Source organism: Pagrus major, chromosome 3 (assembly GCF_040436345.1).
Source record: "Pagrus major chromosome 3, Pma_NU_1.0".
Classification (NCBI taxonomy): Eukaryota; Metazoa; Chordata; class Actinopteri; order Spariformes; family Sparidae; genus Pagrus; species Pagrus major.
Window position 1 is genome coordinate 21,977,361 of NC_133217.1, and position 22,703 is coordinate 22,000,063.

The 22,703-nt window shown below is 38.7% G+C and overlaps 1 protein-coding gene across 1 annotated transcript in view; it reads right to left on the minus strand.

Annotated features, from left to right (window-relative positions):
• The window catches only part of thsd7aa (thrombospondin, type I, domain containing 7Aa), a 207,665-nt gene that overhangs the window by 71,275 nt on the left and 113,687 nt on the right, over positions 1-22,703 (minus strand). The window contains 2 exon segments of the mRNA XM_073463190.1: positions 307-547; positions 9,944-10,138. Coding sequence (XP_073319291.1) covers positions 307-547; positions 9,944-10,138 — 436 coding nt within the window.

The window sequence follows — 22,703 nt, forward strand, 5'->3', positions numbered from 1 at the left end:
AACTGTGACCGTACAAAGAAGGACCAGTATGCTGCAATGGTCACATTGTTTTGGAAACAGTGATATATGTCACTTTGGGAGTCACTGTCAGTTGTTTAAGTATGAGGATGTGTTACACATGCTGGTAGTCAGTGTTCTAGAATCTGACCCACAAGCCAGCCCGCATAAAGGCCTTATTATTAACATGTTTTTCATTGGACACCAATTAAATAGCAGTGGTGCTGCCTTACAGTGGTGAAATGGCATTTATGCACAGCCTTTAATCACGGCTGAAATCCATGTATATGCATTTATGTGGAGTCTCACTTTTTTGGAGGAACCTGGCCCACATTGACCCTCACACAGATGACTTTGCGGGTTTGCATCCCCACTGAGCAGGACACATCGTCATGACGCGTTTGGCCCACAGATGTGTTGGTGGCCGGGATGGAGGAGTCCTCTATGCATTGCCCCCACGCGCTGGTCTGCCAGTGGTACACAGTGCAGGGATGGTCATTGCAGTTCCTCACCTCCTGCAGAGAACTGATGTTGGGGCACTGGATTCCACCTGAGAAATGATTTAATACAAACATGTGTCAATGTCTTATTTTTACTTCAGACAAAAACAAAAATCACATCAGCACTGATACAAGCAGATGGGAAACATGTTGGAAGCTTTTGGGTATAAATGGGTAGTCTAGAATCATACAGGGCAAAGACAGATCCAAGGGACTCAAAAAGTCTGTGTCGAGTTTGTTGTCTGCATTGAGTCCAGTCTGAGACTTGTTTCGGCCTTGTGTTTTGACTCACACTGGTTTATCTTTATCTATATCTCTACCTGTCTAGCCTGATTTATACCCGATCTTTACCCAGTCTGGAACCAATTCACACTCGATCTTGTCTCAATCTCAAAACTGCTCTGACTTATACTGTTTTGGATGTATTTGGCATGTCTGAGCTGTAATAAAACATTGTCCACCATGTTTTGGCCCCAGGAGTATAGTCCCTTGAATCTCTCATTAACCGGAAACAACGACGATATCAGGTTGTGGCTGCATTGGTTAAGTAGCAGCAGAACTGCTAGTGTTTAAGATTTTTTTTCCCCCATAGTCCTTCAAAGCAAGTATTTAATTGTACTGTATAAATATAAAACCACTGAAAACCAGAACTTAGTACCATAGCCTACAAACAATGATTCTATGTGAAGTTTTGATTGTTAAAGGTGGTTATAATCGCTGCTAAGACTAGATATAATCTAGTAAGGTTTGCTAAAATAGCAACATGCACTTCTTCATCCTAATCGCAAAAAGTATACAGTTGTTATTTTGTGCAAAATCAGCCCGTTCTTACTCCTAATGCGTCAAATGCAGCAGCCTGGTCAGTGGCCCCATACTTACATAACGCGAGTTACCTCACTTACGAGTCTAAACGTAGTTATTTTAATGCAAAGTATAATCTTTTCCTAAACCCAATCAAGTCATTTTTGGGCCTAAACCTAACCAAACTGCAACTGTCTGACAATGTCAATAACAGTCCAAAAGTCATTATATGTGAAATGTTGTAAGCAAGCTTTATTTTGAATGTCAGCCAGATGTTACATATTACATATTATTGCTAAATTGACTGCTGAGCTCTTCACATGCAAAACTGACACCAGAGTGGTAGGTAGAGCATTACAGTTTGAAGCTTAAGGCCACTGACTAAGCTGCTGTATTTGGGAGTCAGGACATGTTGTCGCCATAACATGTAATAACTGTGATGTTTACATAAATGCCAGGTAAGCAAAAATAATTTGCAGAGGCAAGAGGAGATGACACAAGGTGCTGTCAGGTGTAACTGAGTAAACTTCAAGTGAATATGAGGTGCTCTCGAAGTAAAATAATCAACTTAGAAAAAGGAGCACATAGGCTTACTGAAGGCACACTCGCACCAAGCCAAGAATGTCATAAAAAAGGGCATTTATTTATGTATTTATTTTTACTCTGATATGCCATAAAATTGGGCTTTTTAACGACAACCTTGGCTCAGTTCGAGTGTGCCTGAAGTACAGTAAGCCTATGTGCTTCCTTTTTCTAAGTTGATTATTTTGTCTTCAATGGGGAGACATGACAAGGAGCACACATTGACAGTCAAAAAATTAATCTCACTCTGCACGGTGAGTTCACCAAGAGGTGCAATATATACTGGTACATGCCAACACACCAGTTTGGATGGGAGTTCTAGCCAGGATTCACTGTATTCCAGTGCCTTTTGAATTGATAATAAAGTTTGGCTAGTTTCTAAACTGGGGACCACTTCATATTGCATATTCTCTAACATTTTGATGCCCTGTCACTGAGATTGCCTTGTGCCAATCTTCTATTTGTATCTGCCACCCGTCACATGAAAGTTTATGTATGTCAACAAACTTTGGTGGAGAACAAACTCCATTGCCTGTTTCAAAAAACTATAAAAGATACTAGGGATGTAACGGTTACCGGTGTCACGGTAAACCACGGTAAAATTCCTGACGGTGAAGGTTACCGTAAGTTTTAAAACTCGCGAGATACTTTATCCAAGTCTCCCTACGCAGGCGCAGCGTGCAACGTGCGCTTGTTATGTAGTGAAGAAGACATGGCGGAGGGAGGACGTGATAGTAGCGGCCCTCAAGGCATTTTTCCGCCTTCAAAGAGAACCAAATCTGAAGTCTGGGCGTATTTTGGTTATTATAAGAATGCTCAGGGACAGCTGGTCGAGGATGGCAGCCCTATCTGCAGGAGCTGCAAGAAGAAAGTTGTTGCGAGGGGCGGCAACACATCCAATTTACTTACTTATTTGCGCAACCATCTCCCTCAACTGTTAAGTGAATGCAAGGTAAATTAACCTTAAACTCAGGTGAATGATGTGTGTATGTCGAGTTTTCTCTGTCTAATTTGCTGTTGTCACTAATGCAAACTGACCAGATAGTGGTATAACGAAGTTGATCCGTGTTTTTGCACGTTATCTGAACCGCTTATTAATTGTAGATTTCACTTTTTAAAGTCGACCTAATAATTCCCCAGATATTGATGCAGAGCTGCAGTGAGGAGGATTTGAGACAAACACGTACTGGGTGGACTGAGTTAGTGAATGCAAACTGACTGAGATGACTGACTTTCATCTCAGCTCCGTTCACCAGAGCAGCGTCTACCTGTGGCTCAGCAGCCATTAGACCAATCAGATTGACCGAGTCCATTGACGACAGACGAGCAAGCAGACAGAGAGACAGACAGCCAATATATATAAGTAATATCAGAAATATATAATACTTGTGGATTATTTGTAGAATAGACTATATATAAAGAATAATATAAAATGGTGAATATAACAAGTGTCTAGATAGAGATAAGAGCCAAAATAGAGCGTTCATAATTAATTGAACAATAATCCTTTTTGTTTTGATCTAAAAGATTATCCAACCTGTTTCTCACAAAAGAGGTTCTTCACACAGAGAGGGTCTGCTGGCCAATCGAGTGCTACTGCCAGTACATCTCATTCTACCTCTGTAACGCAGACATTACAGGACGCATTTCAAAAACAGGCTGCTTATACCCTAACCCTTTTAATATATAATAAATCTATTTAAATATAAATCTTGGTGAAATTATTTCAATTTATCAGTGTATCAGTGTTTTTTCAACATTTTGAAGACATTTTAAAAATACCGCGGTATACCGTTAACCGTGATAATTTTGGTCACTATTACCGTGGTGGGAAATTTTCATACCGTTACATCCCTATCAGACCTTGTATATAAACAGTGTCTCTTATTAATATTCTCATGTATAGCTCATTGAATTGATCTTGCTTTCACATTTTACATTTTAATTAGACTGCATTGTTTTTACCCTTAATTTAATGAAAGGCACTGAAATGGTTATGGTCTCCATGAAGTATAAAGACAAAGAGACAGTGTGTGTGGCACACTCATATGAATGTAACACACTTGCTGTCTAATGGGATTTTGGGAGAAGAATTACTGGGCAGATAGTGAGAGAAATAGCTAGCTTGGCTGTACAAAAATAAGAGAACCACCTTCAGAAAATTACTGTTCATTTACATAAAAAAAAAAAATTCAAGAAATAGTTAAAGCTGCAAGCAGCATTGCACATGTTGGGGTGTAAAGCAGTTGTGACTTTTGATGGAAGGTTATTACCTTGAATATATACATACAGAATGCATTAAAATGCTCTCACTTCTTTGTTGGCATTTACAATTAACACTATTAGTTTCTTTTCCTAGGAGAGTACAGTACATGGACACATTATTTAATTAATACTCTGCCAAACCTAAAAATGTAGTGATATAATTTATCATCATCATCAACATCACATAGTTCAAATGGCCTCTGTGTCTATGTGACCAAACAGCTCACTCTGCCCACCCTGACTCCACCCCCAGCAAAACAAAAGACAGTTACAGAAGGAAGAGAGAGATGGTTAAAAAATATTAAAATAAAAAAATAAAAAATACTTAATAGAATTTCATAAAAACTTTAATGAAATTAAAAAATGTTGTGCAAACAGTACGAATCACAACTGGATATTTAATATCACTGCAGACATACTGTTTGGCCGATCTGAACACAATTCGAAAGGCTAGATAGTAACCATCTAGAGAATGTCCATATCAATTTTGGTAACATTTGAAGATAGACTCTTGGCAATATAAAATATGGAGTGACAGAGTTCAAAATTGCCCATAGGTTGCAGCAAAGTGTTGTCACAATTGTGTACAGGTGCTGAAAAAAAAAAAGAGTTCTGTAGAAAGTACGGGGGATTTTCTAATGTTAATAAAGTTTTGAATTATTGATAGCTTTATTTAAAATGTTTTAGGGGGTGCTATTACACAAGTTTGCCATACCTAATTCTGAAAATCATCAGGTGTATTCAGGTCGTGACTCTGATCAAGCATGTGAAGTTTGGACTTGAAAAATTGAAGTTACAACAACTTCCTATTTCTTGGCAAAATTACAAAATTTGACTCTTTGCCACACTCATGCACAACTCTTTCATCGCTAATGTGTATTATATAGGCTGACCCAGTTTGAGGTGGATCGGACTACCTAGGAGGAGTTTGTTAAAGTATAACCCATGTAAATGGCCAAAAATACAGTCAGTTTTCACACTAAATTCAAAATGGTCGACTTCCTGTTGGGTTTATACCAGTGCTCTACAAGACTACAAGTCTGGATGTGTTCTATTGCCCTGCAAAATTCATACATATTCATTCATTCAAATTTCATAAACCTCAATGAAACGCAGGCCCAGTGCTACCTGTTCCACCCGAAATACTGAAACCCATATAGAACATGCTTGCAAGTCGCTGATATTCTTTGTCCAGAAAAGAGGAGCTTGTACAACAATATCTCTCTATCAGCAAACACAGTGGCAGAGCGGATTAAAGAGTTATCAAGTGACATTTATGAACAGTTACGAGACAAAGCCCAAGACCAACAATGCACAGCTAGCCATTTTCAACAGGGGTATTAATGACAAATTCAAGGTGACAGAAGAGTTGTGGAGTTTGTGAGCTTAAAACTAAATTCAGAGAGGCACAAGGAAAAGCAGACATGACTGGACAATTTCTGAGAGAACTCCCTCTATCCTTCCCAAAGCTGTCTAAAGTGTTGAGTCAGGTAATGTGCCTTTTTGGAATTGCATATCTGTGTGAGAAATTGTTAGTTCAGTGCAAGGTTTACATACATTATCTAAGATATAAGGAAAAGATTTGCACTAATGGTTTAAAAACTGTAAAATAAATAAATAAATAAATAAAAATGGATAGAAACTGCTGTTTGCATTTTTTAAAAATATGTATGAAGAAAATATCAGCAGAAATGCAAATGTAATAAAGTACAAATGTATTCAGGGATTGCATTTGTTTGTTGTAATTTGAGTTTGAGACCCCTGCTGTATGAGGAGTTGGGCCAACTACTTAAAAATGGCAGATTTGCTGTTGGGTTTAGACAATAGCTCCAAGGGGCTTTTTTGTATGTCTGGGTAAGATAGGTCAAACAAGCCTCGGGGGCTGCTGTTTGAGGGGAATGTTCAAGCCGTTAAGCCATGCCCCTACACAAGACCCCTATAAGGTGTACATTTTCACCATGACTGACATTTGTGCCAAGTTTGGTAAGTTGTCTGGCATTTTACCCCTCAAAAATGTGATTATATGGGCAGAAGAAGGAAAATAATAACTCTTTCAGTTTCTATAGGGTCCTCGCATGTTTGGTCAGGGCCTAATTATGATGCTGGATTTGAAAGCCTGTAGTTTGTCAACCAGAGATGGAAACATATACTGTAAGAGGAATCTTTACATTGCAACTTTTAAAACCGCATTACTGCATTTAGAGTAAGTGTTTTCTGCTTGTTCCTTTTAAAATGATTTTCACAACCCAAAAATGCCTCAAAGTAGACCTACAATATGCTCAGGCAAACATGATGAATATTTTTCCTGTCAAAGCCAGCCCCAAAACGTTGACAGTAACAGACTAACAATAAGGTGCTATACTTTGTGCCATTTGTGCCTTTGTGCAGTGCTATATATTAGCTTTTGATTTTTGATTGTCGAAAGAAAAAAGGGCTGAAGCAGCATGACAGATAACAGTATCTCTAGGGGACGGCCGGCCACGAGGATTGACAGAGATGAGGTGACCCAGGGGGCATAGTCTCTATACATAGCCAGAAGGGTGGATATGGACCCAGGTGGGGTGTGTACACCATGTGGCCCTCTTCACCACAAAACCTTGTCATTAGCAGCCACCATCACCTTGGGAGAAGAGAATTCCTGGGGAAAAGGTCAGCCATTAGCACCTCAGAAGGCAGTGAACGACATCTTTCAGTCAGAGACAAAGTGTCTGAATTGGACATGTGAAAGAGCCTCACATAGGAGATATGACTGACCCGTGTAACAGCACAGGGGCACATGTCCTTCACAGGGTCATTTATAAAAGATATTATGTATTTCATCAGGGCAATAATTTATCAGGCCTGCAGCTCATTAGCACAAAGAAGGACATGTCCTCATTGCTGCATCAGCTAATTATTTAGTTGATTGATAAATATATAAATTATAGTAAATAAATAAATAAATTGGTAGCACTTTATAAATAAAGTGCTACCAATTAAACTCAACATGTATATGACAAATGCACAGCTCAAATGGTTGCAGATTAGGTTGCATTTGCGCTGTCCAGTTAACAATTCTTTAACAGTGTATACTTTATCATCTCCACATATTATTTACTGTGTGGGTAACAAAACTATTTACTCAAGCCTTCTGTCATTCCAAATATTTGTCCTGATCTGAATAATTAGGTAATACCAACACCAGTACACACTGCCTTAATAATTATATTTTTCTTCAGTGTGAATGTGTCATTGTGATTACAGTATGCAGTAGGCTACATAGTAGATGTAAAGTACATGATAATTCTTCAAGACTATACGTCAGTGTTGGGCAAATACCTCCAAAATGCAATGCATTACATATTACCAGTTACTTTCATTTGTAAATAATATCTTACTTTACATATTACTGTAAGTTATTACTGTGGAATGGACACAAATTAGGACTTGATGACCACTTCAAAGGTATGGAGTCACCATTTTTTTCCGTCTCTTTTGCTTACCATGCCGGCAACTCTGAATTAATTATTCTGTGGTTCTTATGGTTTCAGATAAATTAACTGAATGACCGAACTAAGGCGAACCTAACCAATCTAAGCATGAATGGTTTATCCACATTGACAAAAGTTTAAAAATGTATATCATTATGAGCCCCTGGCCAGGTAGAAAAACATCTATAAACACTTAATTGCAGGTGCTAACACTTTACTGGACATAGTTACTGTGATAATATTACTGCTTATCCTTTTGTAGCGCATTACCACCCACATTGTATTACATTCATGCAATTTCTTTTTGACATTTTGACATATTTTTATGTAATTTTCTCAAAAATATTTTGTCTTCACTATTCTGCTTTAAAAACTCAGTCATTCCCATAGCAATCAAGACTTAGGTGACAAAACCTGATAAGTAAAATGTTATCAGAACTGGCAGAAATGGAAACATTAAGACCCAGGTTTCAATCTGCTACTATGTAGCTGATTTTCTAGGTGTCATCTATGTGACTTGACTCTTCATTCAGCACAACCCACATCAACCTGTCTGGCAACCATCTAGCAGTGTCAGCCTCTTAAAGGCTACTTACTAATAAACAGGTCGCAGCATCGTGTTCTGGCATGGAGGACCCCCTGAAACCCAGCATGCACAATGGAGTAGGAGTATCCATTCATAAGTAAAATCTATTATGTGTGAGGCACTGCCTTACTCCAGCATGGATGTTGCGTCTAAGCCTATGGTCTGACTGCAAGAGCTGTTAAAATGACAGCAGGAGCGTTGAAGATAAAATTCTGATGTGCTGCCAAGCCACAAGATACCCATCTGTGCAGCCTCCAGTTACCTCATAACGAGGTTTGGTGAGAAAGGCTCAGTTCTCACACTGTGATTGGCAGCTTTGGGGGTTGCGCATTAACCCAGAGTCACTCACTTCAGCATCATTCCAACACCATTTAAATATCCACTACACACCTTGGGGTTTGAACTGCTTAATGCTAAGGAATACTCAATGTGCCTACTTGTGTGTAAGAGCACTCTAAAAGCCTGTGCATTTAGAGTGCTCTTACGTACGAGTAGTAGGATTTTGCTGGGTAAGCAGATCGGTGGGGAGAGATTAGATCAAGGTAGCCACATTTCTATTTCCCTCTAGTTAGACATATGGAGACTACATACTACATCAGCGAAAATCTCTCACTGTCATCTAGGAACATCAAATATGAATGTACCGAAGACTGGATTGACCAATGACAGCAGGGAAGGACCTTGAACAGAAGTAAAGGCAAAATCCTTGTGAATTTTTAAAGGCATGAACATACTGTAAAATGAAATTTGACAATGCTGAACTTTTGCAAGACTAAAGCACAGCTTTTATTTTTTACAGACTCATCCTTCTAGTCTCTTCTTACCCTGCATCACTGTAACCCACGCCACAACTTTAGCAGTTGCTGTAGAGGAACACAGAATAATTAATTTCACTTTGACAACTCACTTGTGGTATATAGAGAAGAGAGGCAAATGAGATACATGGCAAAAATGTTTTTGAGACTTGCACTACAACCTTCATGATCTTTGTGGATTGTTGGGTTAGGGTTAGGGTTTGGTTAGGGCTAAAAAAGGCCACCATTGAGCTTTGGTGAGCAGACCTACTGATCTAGGAGAGATTTTGGTTGGTGTGGATTGGGTACTTATGTAAAACCTCTGTCTGACTGGATAGCTCAGTGGCAGAGCTCTGCTCCTTCATGTGGGAGGGCTGGGTACAATCCCTGGTTTCTACAACCCAACAGGTCTGTAAGCAGGCTTGGGCATTGATGCCCTCCTGGTTTTAATGAAGGATATATTTTATCAAGTAGAAATCTACCTACCATACCACCTAAATTGGTAGTATGGTAGGCAGAGTTGCACTCTACCCACCCAAGGACCAAGTTACAAACCCTTACCAAGAGATCGCATAGGGGCGAGTGGCCACCAGGAGACTAAATTACGGCTGCTACCTAGATGGGATGGGTCAAGAAGGGAGGGGATCAGGAGATGAATGTTAGTGGATAGGGGAAACAAAGGCAGCCTCTCCCAGTTGGCTACAGTCAGATACTCATAGCCTAAAAGTATTAATTGGCTAGGCTAGGGTTAGGTAAATTGTTCTGTAAGGTAATGGTCAGTTGGACAAAGTTAAAGGTTGCTTTTGTATAATGGTTCACAGATCTACAGATTCAGGAAGTGGCCACATAGGTTGGTTTGTGTCCCATATATTGGACAAACATTTCATATGTCTATCAGCGTGTCTGGTGCTGCCTTGTTTTCCTAAAGCAGAACTTATAAGTTCTTACCTTCTCCTGCATTATAGGCAAGGATGGAGCGAGCTCTGGTTTGTTTGCCCTCTGTGTTTTTTCCAGAACAGGTGTGGGAGCACATAGACCAGGGGGTCCAGGGACTCAGGGCACAGTCCTTTGGGCAAGGCACCTCACAGATTGCTGGCATGGGCAGGATGGCATCACGGCAGAGCTGTCTTTCCACATATTCACCTGGTTTGACAAAAGCAGATATATAGGACTGAAAATGTGTCACAAAATAAAGCATGAATGAAAGTAATAAGTCATGTTAAAGGTGAAGTATCCAGCCAAGAGACCAGGATCAAGTACAGTATCCATTTAATTAAGGGTGCCATTGTTTTTTTGTTTTTTTTACAAAATTTAAATCTTTTCAAAATTAACTCTGAAGTGAGCTGGCTTAATCCAACTAATACTGGAAGTATGGACTAAATGGAAGTTTTACTGCAGACATAATCCTATTCATCCCAAAGGTTGTCTTTTCCAAAAGCACTACAATTCAGCATTCTGCTTTCTGTTTTTGTTTTTTCAGGTGGACACCCAAAATGGCCATTTGGAGACTCAACAATCAGCTGTCTTTCTCCAAAATCAACACCCGGTAACAAACACAAAAAAATAATAAGAAAATAAGAAAATATGCCAGGTACTCTGCAGATGGACACCATATGTGGTGATTGAGGAGCATTATTGGATGACTTTATACATTGTGTTTTTCTTATTTCTTTTTCTTTCTTTTTTTTTGTGGGGGTTGGGGGGATCCTGCATAGTATTCTGAAATATATAGCCTAAAACCCAACATCTGCCTGTAGTCTGAACCAATGCCTGTGATTGGTGGGCTATGCACAGGGGAGAATTTTTCCTGAACGTCTCAAGTTGATAAATAAAAATCATGAGTTATTGTGTACACTACAAAACAAACCAAAACAAAATTATTATGTCTTCATTAAAATAATGTCGGTTACGGTGTGGTTTATTGTTAACAAGAGTAAAATGAACACGAGGAACATGAGTGTGGTGGCTGATGATTTTGACAGTTACATTTAGCAGAAACATGTTCATTTCTATAATAATGTGTCCGTGCAGAGTGTTGGGTAATGCGTCCCTCACTCGGACATCTGACAGTGGAACAAAACTACATGAATCCTCATTGGAAAAGAAGGTGCACAGCACTATGTTGCAGTCCTTAAAATGGACATTGACATACTTAGACGTCTTAAAAGGTTGAGAAAAGCTTTTGCAGTATTTACCAATTATGTTAATGTAGTCTAAAATGTGTTTGCATACTTTTTCAATCAGTGCAATGCATAATTTATTACATTGACCCTTATGAATAATTTCCACATCTTTAATGCATAATACCATTTAACTGGAAATTGATGCTTAAACATACTCCACTCTGACATTGTGATCTTTGATAAGGCATTCTTAATGACAACTAGAAACCCTGTTACACAACCCCCTGTCCACATTACAGCCTGATCTCACTCCCAACATGTCAAATACAATGGTCTGGTCAGTGGTGCTACACTAGTTAGTCCTAGTTTGTGTCCAGATGACCAAGAGTCAAGAGTAATTTGTTTTTAAGTTATGTTACATAAGTAAGTTAACGTACTTAAATCAAGCAACTTACGATACATAAGTGACGTACTTGCGTGACATATGCTACATGACCTGATATCCTGTCGAATTTGCATGATTTCTGTAACAACAGCGATGTACTGGTTGAAATTCCTGTGTTTGTTTGACCAATGAGTCCACCCTAGCCACCTCCTTATGCTGATTTTTCTTCGCTCTTTATACCATGTCACCTAAATTCCTCCTTTGCTGGTATAATAATTACTACGGCCACTACAGCTCACCGCTGAACAAGAAACATAAGTGGGTCATAATAATGTGCTTTCACAGTCAATGTATGAGGTTGTTTTTTCTGAGGAGGATGGTCAGGATGAACTGGACCTGTGAGGAAAGACCAATGATTCCTGATGAGGCAAGACCATTTTAGAATGTTTGCTCGCATTCACCTTCACTCTCTGGCGCTTGCTCTCTCTCACTTGCTCAAGCAAAAGCTCACTACCCACAAACCTTTTATATTCACTTTTTTTTATCAATGCTAGAATTCCAACTGTGGCAGGTGTCTCATATCACTATGCTCATTCATATTTTAAGACACTACAAATTATAACCAGCTATAAAAAAAAAAATGCCTCACAAGTCAGCAGTTAGAACCGTAAACAAGTTTTCAGAACCTTGCAGACCGATTGTAAGTTTCAACTCGTCACGTCATGAATCTTTGGTCTGATCACAGCTTAACAAAATAAGAGTGATGAGGATAGTTGGGTCAGGGTGCATGGTTGGGTCAAAAGACAAATGACATGAGGAGAAAATGGTAATTTTTTAGTTTGTAGTCTGAAAAAAAATTACCATGATCAAAATGTTGTCTGGTCAACAGATTTTGTCAGTTCAACCATGACTACAAACAACAATTTGTGGCCATAATATAAAAAAAGATCTAAAGATCTAAGTCAGGACTTTTGACTTGATGCATCAGATCAAAAAACGCCTCAAATATCCAACTGGAATCAAAATTCCATATTGTCAATTTTATCAAATTAATTTGGGATCTCGGGACTTCCAGAGACTTGAATCACACCAGATGAGCCAGTTTACGTTTGTTTTGTCTTGTTTTTTTTGGTGTGTGTGTGTTTAGGAAAATGCTGCAATGCTGTTTTGCTGTGAAGCGCAAGAAATGACTTTCCATCAGCATGCTGTAAATACAGACTGAATTATAATTTTGGAGTGAGCTGTTCCTTTGAGGTCATATGAATTATTTTGGAGGGCACTGACAAAAGATGTTTTCTTTACGGTGGTGCCAGATCAGAAAAAGGTCATGTTTGGTTTGTGTAGACAGCACTGACTGAATGATTTACTTTGTCAAAAAGGTTGGAGGTTAGGTTTCCAATGGCCTTTCCATGTCAGCAGTAGAGATGTGGAAATTTCTCAATTATAACCCAAAGATTCCACTGGATGCATGTCCATTGCGTTCCGGCTCCGGTAAGGTTTTGCTCCATCCGGCAACCCCCACCGGCTGCGTTTTGAGTCTGCCATGGCGCGAGGAGTCGAGGACCGAGGAGTTCCCGCGATAATTACATAATCACGTGACTGCAGTTATAGATGTATGTATGTGTTATAAACACAACAACACAAAGTGTTCCCAACCGAGAGATTAGCAGAAACGCTTGTATTTGTCTCTTTTTTGGAGGACTGGACGAGACCCATGCTGAGCCTCACAACAATTACTAATTACATTCCCCATTTTCACCTGAAGCTAACATCTGCAGCCATAAAAAATAACTGTTACAGCAAGCCTAGCTAATCAGCCAAGATCTGAGGAGGCACTTTGTCATCCAACTCTGAGAGAGGTGTGAGCAGCAGTGTCAATAAATGCCTTATCTTAACGCTGCCATGTGAAAACAATATTATTGTAGACTAGAACAAACGTTTAAGGCACTGCAGATGGATAGATGTTTTGTTTTTGTAATGTTTATGTAGTGAAAAGACGCAGATTTTTTTGGTAGACTGCTGTAGTCTGATTATTGGAAGGACATTCTGAATAAAAGGGGAATTTAAATGATGAAAAAGAAGCCATGTGCAATAATATAGATTATTGAGGATGCTATACACTGTCATGCTTTGAGATGTATCGAGAATCATTTTGCATTCAAATCGTTTTGCCTTCGGATCGTTTTGCATTTGAATTGTTGACAGCTGAATTGTAATTGAATCCAATCGTGAGGCCAGAGAAGATTCACACCTCTAGTCAGCAGCAACAGTATGACATAAGAAGGAAAAAGAAATTCTGTGAACAGGCTGAATTACTATCACAGAGTAACATAACATGCATCACTTTTTGTAAAATGAATGACTTTAAGTGTAAATGAAAGGGTCTTGTAGCGTAGAAGGAGGGAAGAGTTTCAGAGAAAGCACCTTCCTTCTCTGCTGTTCAATGATGTTCAAAATCATCAAACAGATCTGAGAAGCTCAATTGATATCAGTACGCCCTGAGCTCAACAAGCAATTGAAGCGATCAAAATGTTGGGACCCACAGATTAAAGGAATACTTCACTCTAGAATGAAATTCAGTCATTATCGACTCACCCTCATGCTGATGAGAAGTCCGGTGTAGTTTCTTATTCCTCAAAGTGCAGCTGGAGACCCGCGGGGGTACCCTCCGGCAGCAATAATCCATATAACGGGCATCAATGTGCCCGAGACGAAAAGGTCCATAAAACTACACAAAAACTTTGTAATATTCCTCCATACTGCTCGTCCGCTGCAATCCAAGTGTCCTGAAGTGGCGACATCTAGAGTTTACTCGAAACAACGTCATTTAGTCCATTTTTCTAGCCTACACAGTCACTATACTACATTTGCCTGGAGGCACACTCTTGCGTACCGGTATTTACATCCTGCTGTGAGTTTCAAAGTTTCAAATCACTAGTGCAGGCAGATCCTTCTTGTGTTTGTGTGTCGCTCGGTCGCTCACAGCAGGAAATACCGGTGTGTATCGAGTTCTTGTTGATCTTGTCTGGCGCGTCTTCCGTAGTGCAATCGGCTGTGAGGGAGACTCGCGTGCACGTGGGAGCGTGCCTCCAGGCAAATATAGCATAGTGACTGTTTAGGCTAGAAAAATTTACTAAATGACGTCGTTTCGAGTAAACTCTGGATGTCGCCACTTCAGGACACTTGGATTGCAGCGGATGAGCAGTATGGAGGAATATTACAAAGTTTTTGTGTAGTTTTATGGACCTTTTCGTCTCGGACACCATTGACGCTCGTTATATGGATTATTGTTGCCAGAGGGTACCCCCGTGGGTCTCCAGCTGCACTTTGAGGAATAAGAAACTACATCGGACTTTTCATCAGCATGAGGGTGAGTCGATAAAGACTGAATTTCGTTCTAGAGTGAAGTATTGCTTTAAGTTGTTCATTGTGGATTTCAAAATGGAGGTGCAAATTCAGCTTTGAGCTACTGTTGTTCAGGGTGACAGACCCCCACTGAGCAGATAGTCAAAACTCCAGCTCCTTCCTTTGTTCTCTCTCTTTTCCAACTCGTTCCTTACGGGGCTGCCTGCCCTCAAGTTCTCTTCTCCTGGAATCTTCTGGGCCTAACAGCTGCCGAGAGTTGCCAGCTGCATTTCCAGCAGGCCCAAAGAACTTCTCCTCACAGCAGCGACGCAAGGTCCTGCTAGTATTCCAGCTTAGTTAGCGCCAGCAGCTGCAATGCAAAGCTTACCAGCTAACTACGCAGTCCAAGGAGATCAGACCTTGCACAGCAAGAACAGCATTATTCAACATTGGAATTACAACCTTCTCCTGCTTGGCTCATCAGCCAAGGAACCACCAGCACCTTTTCTTCAAAGACTGGTAATGTTGAACTGGGCCTAGATAGCACACTGCATAGCATAGCACGGCTAAGCACAGGACTTTTTAACTGTGGTTGATGTAATGCACATGTGTTCAGTCTATATGTTTGTTCACTGTTTGGGTGTTATTGTGATCTCAGGTCAGGTTATTATTGGTAGTTTGCCTTGCTACATTGCTAATTTGACGTGAGCTGAATTATGCTTCACACAGACTCAGGGTCTTTGAATGCAACTAACCATCTTCTCTGACCTGGCATCACATCACACACACACACTCCTTCAGCCTGGAGCATATCACACCCACATGTGGTATCAGTGAGCCCATGATGTGAGCACCACCTATGTTCTTTGTTCTCTCCTATCAATGAAACAAGTGGTGATCCACCATCTTGGACCTGAGTCCAACCCTTCGATCAACCATCTTGTAGTCCCTTTTGATCAGCCATTTTGTTTGTAGTCTTTCTTTGTACATGCCATGTGGCGTGGTACTTTGAACCCTAACCAACATTTTGCTTTTGTTCTTCCAGACACACACACATACACACCTGTATATAGTACATGTTAGTTTCTTTTCCCTTCTTCAAGGGTGGTGCCCCAAGGTGATTTAATGTAAATTTGATAATTAATAATTATCCCTGATAATCATTCATTATTATTGATAGCCAAATTAAACCCAAAATTCCCTATTAATGTTGCATGAAGCACTACAAAAGGGATTCTTTGTTTCTTTTCTTTTTTTAACATTACACACATATCTGACAAGTCAAACCTCTGTTGATGGAAATGTACCAGACAGAGGCTATTATCTTAATCCTAAAAAAAGAGATTATTCATGCTTTTCAAGCACGTATAAAACATACTCGAGAATAGATTATTTTTTAATTTCACATGGGCTACTGTCAAAAATTGAGAAATGTTGGTATGACAGTATATTGCTTTCAGACCACGCACCAATCTCCTTGATAATGCAACTACCTAATGTAATGGCCTCGCCGCCTAGATTTCGTTTTCAGTCTAGATGGCTTCAAAACCCAGACTTTGTAAAGTATATTGATGGGAAAATAGACGAATACTTCTCTCTAAATACTAACCAAACCAGTGCGTCTGTAAAATGGGAGGCATTCAAGGCCTATTTAAGGGGTGAGATCATAAGCTATACTACATACAAATCCAAAAAATATTATTCACAGCTTAACACTCTTGAACAAAATGTTAAAAAATTAGAGGAAGAACTTCATCACAGTGATACCCCAGAAAAACAACAAGAGCTCCTCTTGCTGAAATCCCAGTACAATGAGCTAACCACCAACAAAATAGCCTCCAGTTTGATGTGGTTAAAACAATCATACTATGACCAGGGAGAGAAAGCTGGAAAGTTGTTAGCATGGAGGTTGAAAAAGATACAAACTGACAGGGCTATAAATTCAGTTAAATCACAAGATGGGAAAATCCTGATTGATCCATCTGAAATAAACACTGCTTTCAAAGAGTTTTATGAGGATTTGTATAAATCAGAATATAATTCACTCAACAGCTCAGAAAAACAAAAAGAGTTTTTGGATAAACTCCAGTTTCCATCATTAACTGAAGAAGCTAAAATTGATCTTGATAAACATTTATGTGTTGAAGAATTATCAGAAGCAATGAAAGACTTGAGCAGTGGAAAGGCACCTGGGCCTGATGGCCTGCCTATTGAACTATACAAAACATTTGCAGGAAAATTGTTACCCCATCTCTTAGAGATGTTCAAGGAATCATATGAAAAAGGAATTTTGCCCCCATCTTTAAGAGCTGCTGTTATTTCCCTCCTTTTAAAGCCGGGCAAATATCCCTTAGATAGAACATCGTATCGACCCATATCTTTAATGTCTTGTGATACCAAGATACTTTGTAAGGCTCTGGCCAAGCGGATAGAATTACTAATACCCAACCTGATCGCCAACGACCAGAATGGATTTGTTCTTGGCAGGCAAGCTTTTCACAATACGCGCAGACTGTTGAATATTATATATGTCAAACAAAATGCTAGAGACCATGCGATACTGTCATTAGATGCTGAAAAGGCGTTTGACAGGGTCGAATGGAGCTACCTATTTGACGTCTTAAAAAGATTTGGTTTTGGGGAAAAATACCTTAAATGGATTCAATTATTATATACTGAACCAGTAGCAGAAATCGCGACTAATAATCAAATTTCAAAGCCTTTTAACCTAAGCAGATCCACACGCCAAGGTTGTCCTATGAGCCCTTTGTTATTCTTATTTGCTGTTGAACCCTTAGCTATGGCAATCCGTCAGTCATCTGACATTACAGGCATGACTATTGGTAAGACAGAACACCGTTTGTCTCTTTTTGCTGATGATATTGTTTTGTTTTTAACAAAGCTAGGAACTTCACTTAAGGCTCTTAACCATTTGCTAAAGGTATTTGGACAATTCTCTGGTTATAAAAATAATGATAAAAAAAGTGCTTTGCTACTATTGAACAAGGAAGAGAGAGAAGGTCCCCAGATCCACACTCAGTTCACTAATACTCCAGAAGGATTTACCTACTTAGGCATTAAGATATCGCCTGTCATTGAAGACATAATACCAATCAATTATAACCCACTTGTTAAATCTGTAGGAGAGTCCCTAGAGAAATGGAACGCGATGCCCATCTCTATGATAGGACGTATAAATATTATTAAGATGTCTGTCCTGCCCAAGTTCTTGTATCTTTTTCAGGCGATTTCACTTCCCCTACCTGTCTCTTTTTTTTCTACTCTTAAGAAAAACATCACCTGCTTTATTTGGAGTAACAAGCGCCCTAGATTACGTCTTTCTCTCCTTTATCTGCCCTATGAACGTGGTGGGCTTAAACTGCCTAATATGAAACTATATTACTGGGCAGCTCAACTCCGGGCAGCCATGTATTACTTTCATACAACAGAGGTTCCAGCTTGGGTAAAGATAGAAAATGATGCAATAGAACTTCCATTGTGTCAGTACCTCTATTCGTCTCAAGCTAAAATACTTGGGAAACGAACACAAAATCCTTTCCTTAAAAACACTCTGATAGTATGGCATGAAGCCCACACCTTTTTAAATGATATCCCCAAACTTTCCTGTTTCACACCTATATGGGGAAATGAAAACTTCGCTCCTGGGAGGCGTGACATGGGATTTAAACAATGGATGGAGAAAGGATTAAGCATAATAAAAGATCTTTATGAAGAAGGCGTTTTAATGTCATTCACACAATTAAAGTATAAATTTGACCTACCTGGGAAACATCATTTTAAGTACATGCAACTAAGAAGCTTCATATACTCCCAGATTAAAACTACCTCAGAACCCTCATTATCTACTATTGAACGACTCATGGTGAACAACCTACATGGCAGAGGTCAAATATCAATCTTTTATGGTTTGTTACTAGCAGGCTCTAAAGAAAACTCTCTCTCTTATCTATCTTCATGGAAAAATGATCTTCAATCAGACATTAGCATAGAGGACTGGGAGAAGGCATGTCTTCTGGCTCAAACACAAACTATAAACACAAGATGCAAACTTCTACAGTATAAATGGTTGCTCAGAACTTATATCACACCTGTGAAATTGCACCATTTTGATCCCAATATTCCTGACTACTGCACCAAATGTACGGAAGAAGTTGGTACCCTGCTACATTGTATGTGGAGTTGTCAAAAACTGCAGATATTCTGGAAAGAGGTTGTTGACTTAATTTCTAAACTCATAGAAAAGGTAATTCCAGTTGAAGCTAAGATATGTTTATTGCACATATATCCTGAGAACTTCCCAGTGACTGTAAAAAAACGTAAACTAATTAATTTCTGTCTGTTGCAAGCTAAACGTGTGATTGCCTTAAAGTGGAAGGAGACTCAGGGACCTACCGTGGGCCAATGGATTACAGAGCTGTCATCTAATTTGGCACTGGAAAAACTGACTTACATGGCAAGAGGAAAAGTTGAGGACTTTAACAAAATGTGGTTGTCTTTCCTAACCTTCATAAATAATTTGAATGTGCAACCTAGAGCTGGACAAGATCTGTTGCCACCACCTTCATGATCTTGGAATGGCCCAATAAGGGTTAACACGGCTGGAGTATTGGTACTGTAAGAGGATTGATATTCACTGGAATATGTACAGATTAAATATGTAAGGCACATTTTGATACTATTATCAGAACTTTGTTAACCGTAGATCTTGTTGTGGGTGGGAAGAGGGTGGGTTAGAGGGGTTCCTGTTTTTGTATTTGTATGTTATACTGTTGTTGTTATGTGTATGAATGTTTGTTAATTAAAATGGAAAATCAATAAAGAAATTGTGAAAAAAAAAGACAGAGGCTGACATCTCCTCTATTCAATTCTGCCACATCCGGGGGGATTGGCTCTCACGCAGTCAGAGGTAATGGGGAAGAAAGGCAGAGTAAATCCAAGCTGACTGGGTGGAGAAGGCTGTGTTAATCTAATTTACCAATAACTCTGATTCAACAGGGTAACATAAAAGGTACCTCCTCTTTAGCTGAGTGCCTTTTAGAAGGAGAGGAAGAAAGAAAGAATGCCATCTTTTATGGCTGGAGATGAAACTACTTATCTGGATGTTCTCAATTCATTTAAATGGATTCAGACAATAAAGACAAGAGAAATAGATGGGTATAGGTAAAAGATGAAGTGATGAGTATGTGAGGGTGGGTTCAAGGATAAGTGATGCTGTTGAATATTTCCTCTTGATCTAAGAAAATGTTGACACCACAGTCTATAGTAATGCTAACTGAACAACTCATGTTGGTTTTTAGTTTTTTCTTCTTACTGTCTCAGTTTTTATTATGTACAAAAACTGCCTTTGAATGAACAAAATCATAAATAATTTTGGTATGGTTTTATGCATTGACAAATGACATAAAGTGTACAGTACATAAGCAGCCATAAGAGGAGCTACATGAATGACCATAGCAAAAGCGGGCATCCCTCTACTGTCGCTGGCTATTGCTACTGTAAAGGTAACTGAGCCACAAGTCTTTGTAGCAGATGTTCTGTTCTGGGCACAAAACACTTGAATAGGATTAGGAATACTCCATCTCTTTTCTTAAAACATCTGGTTTTGTTGCCACAAACTCAGCTGTGTTAAAAATCCGGTGGGTTTAAACTTAAAACAAACTTTAAAAAAATACTGTAACTCTATCTTGATCAGTGGTCTCTGGCTTGTCAGCTGTCAGGCCACCACTGACATGGAGCTCATATACAAATATACAAGGTACAACAACAAGGTAAATTACATTATAATTATATATATATATATATATATATATATATATATATGTATATATATATATATATATATATATATATATATATATATATATATATATATGTATATATATATATATATATATATATATATATATATATATATACACATACATACATACATACATACATATATATATATATATATATATATATATATATATATATATATATGAGATGACATGTATTGAAACAATGTCAGTATTGTACATATGAAACAAACAAATGTGAACGTATGTGTGGTTTGCAGAAATGTAAACTGCTATAATTTTATTCTGGTGACTGGGCTGTGGCTGTATTTGTGGTGACAAGGGCATTAGCTTTGGTATTGATTTTGAGATAAATATCACTATGGTCTTAGCCACAGCTGTGGCTCTGGTTGTTATTATCACCAAGGCTTCAATAAACATTTATCTTCATCTCAAAATCTAAGGGCTGTGCATGTGCTGCCACTTCACATTGTTGTGTTTGCTGAGAGTTATAGTGAAGCTATATTCCTGAATTCCATTCAAAACCAGATTGGAGTGTCTGGATTTCCAACATTTTCTCAAATATTGTTAGAAATCTATGTGCTGTTAGTATTTAGATATTTAGACACAGTAGCTATAGTTGTAAACATGACAATAGTTATAGTTAATAGTAGTGATGCCAATATGAACTTAATTTAAAGCAACATTATGTAGAAATTGGCATTTTGAGCGTTTGGCACCCCTGGCAGTTTCTGGATGCAATACCACTGTCGTAAATACAAATTCCTGGTCTGAAATAGTTTAGAAGATATAATGTAGGTGCTAACTACAAACAACACTCATTATGTCTCAACAATGTTATGTCTTGAAAACTTGCATCTTGAAGTAAACATGTATGTAACGCTGTCATCCTACCCTCTCACTGAAGTTACATAGGGCAGAAACAAGCAATAGGGGAACAGAGTGGCTGTGACAGAAACAACATACACCCTATTACAAGACACTGTACCATCAAAATGATTCTGAAGCTGTTATTTTAAAATAAAAACGTTACATGATGTTGCATTACAATGCGTTACAATGTGTTTGCTGAAGTCGGCTCACATTTTTATAACATGAAACATAGTGAAACTATCTGTAGTGAAATGAAAATGGACTTATGTTATGTGTCACAAACAGCTGGGCTCAATTCTTTTATTGCCTGCAACTTGTTTATTCAGCAGTTTCACTTTTATTCCTAACTGATAAGAAAATGAGAGGATAAACTCCACGAAACAGCATGTTTTATTTTGTGAGCAATGCTCTGCAATAGAACTACAGTAAATCTGAACATTAAACACGTTTAAAACCTAAAATACAGTTCAAAACCATGTTGAGATGTCCTCCTGCTTCATAATAAAAGATATTTCAAGGACAGTTTTGTCTTAATTTTTCAGGGTAAAGAGAGTACAGAAAATAATTGTAGTTGTCGAGAATAGGTCAGTTTGGTGGGAGGGGAGATAGTAATTGCTGCAACTACAACAACATGTAGTGCAGCCTGTGAATGGGGACCTTGATTATGAGCATAACAGGGAAACTGATGAACAACCCCCACCTCTGTCTTAGAATCTCTTTCGCTATCTCATTCTCCCCAGGGCTCTCATTAGCTGCTACTGTGTTATGGGTCAGGAAGCCCTGCTTCACTCACAATCATCTGCTGTGTATTCTACATTAACAGGATTTTTAGGAGAATTTGATTCTGGTTTACAAAGATGAATAGAAATCAAGGACAAAAAATATTTCCCACAATAGTTCTTGATTCCTGTTCCCACCTTTCCCTGAAGACAAGAAACGTGTTATTTTTATAACATGTTATTCCTTTCACAGCTGTAAGCAGAAGCTCTGATAGTATGAGCTTGGTTCATCCTAGAAGTAAAAAAGGTCCAGCAGATTTAACTTTTAATTGGACCCAATGGCATTTTAGGTGTAACACAGTGTAAAAGCTGCTCACTACATGTGGTTAATCCTTTTTGTCAAATTTGAAAATGATCACAAACATGATTATTATAAGCACTTTT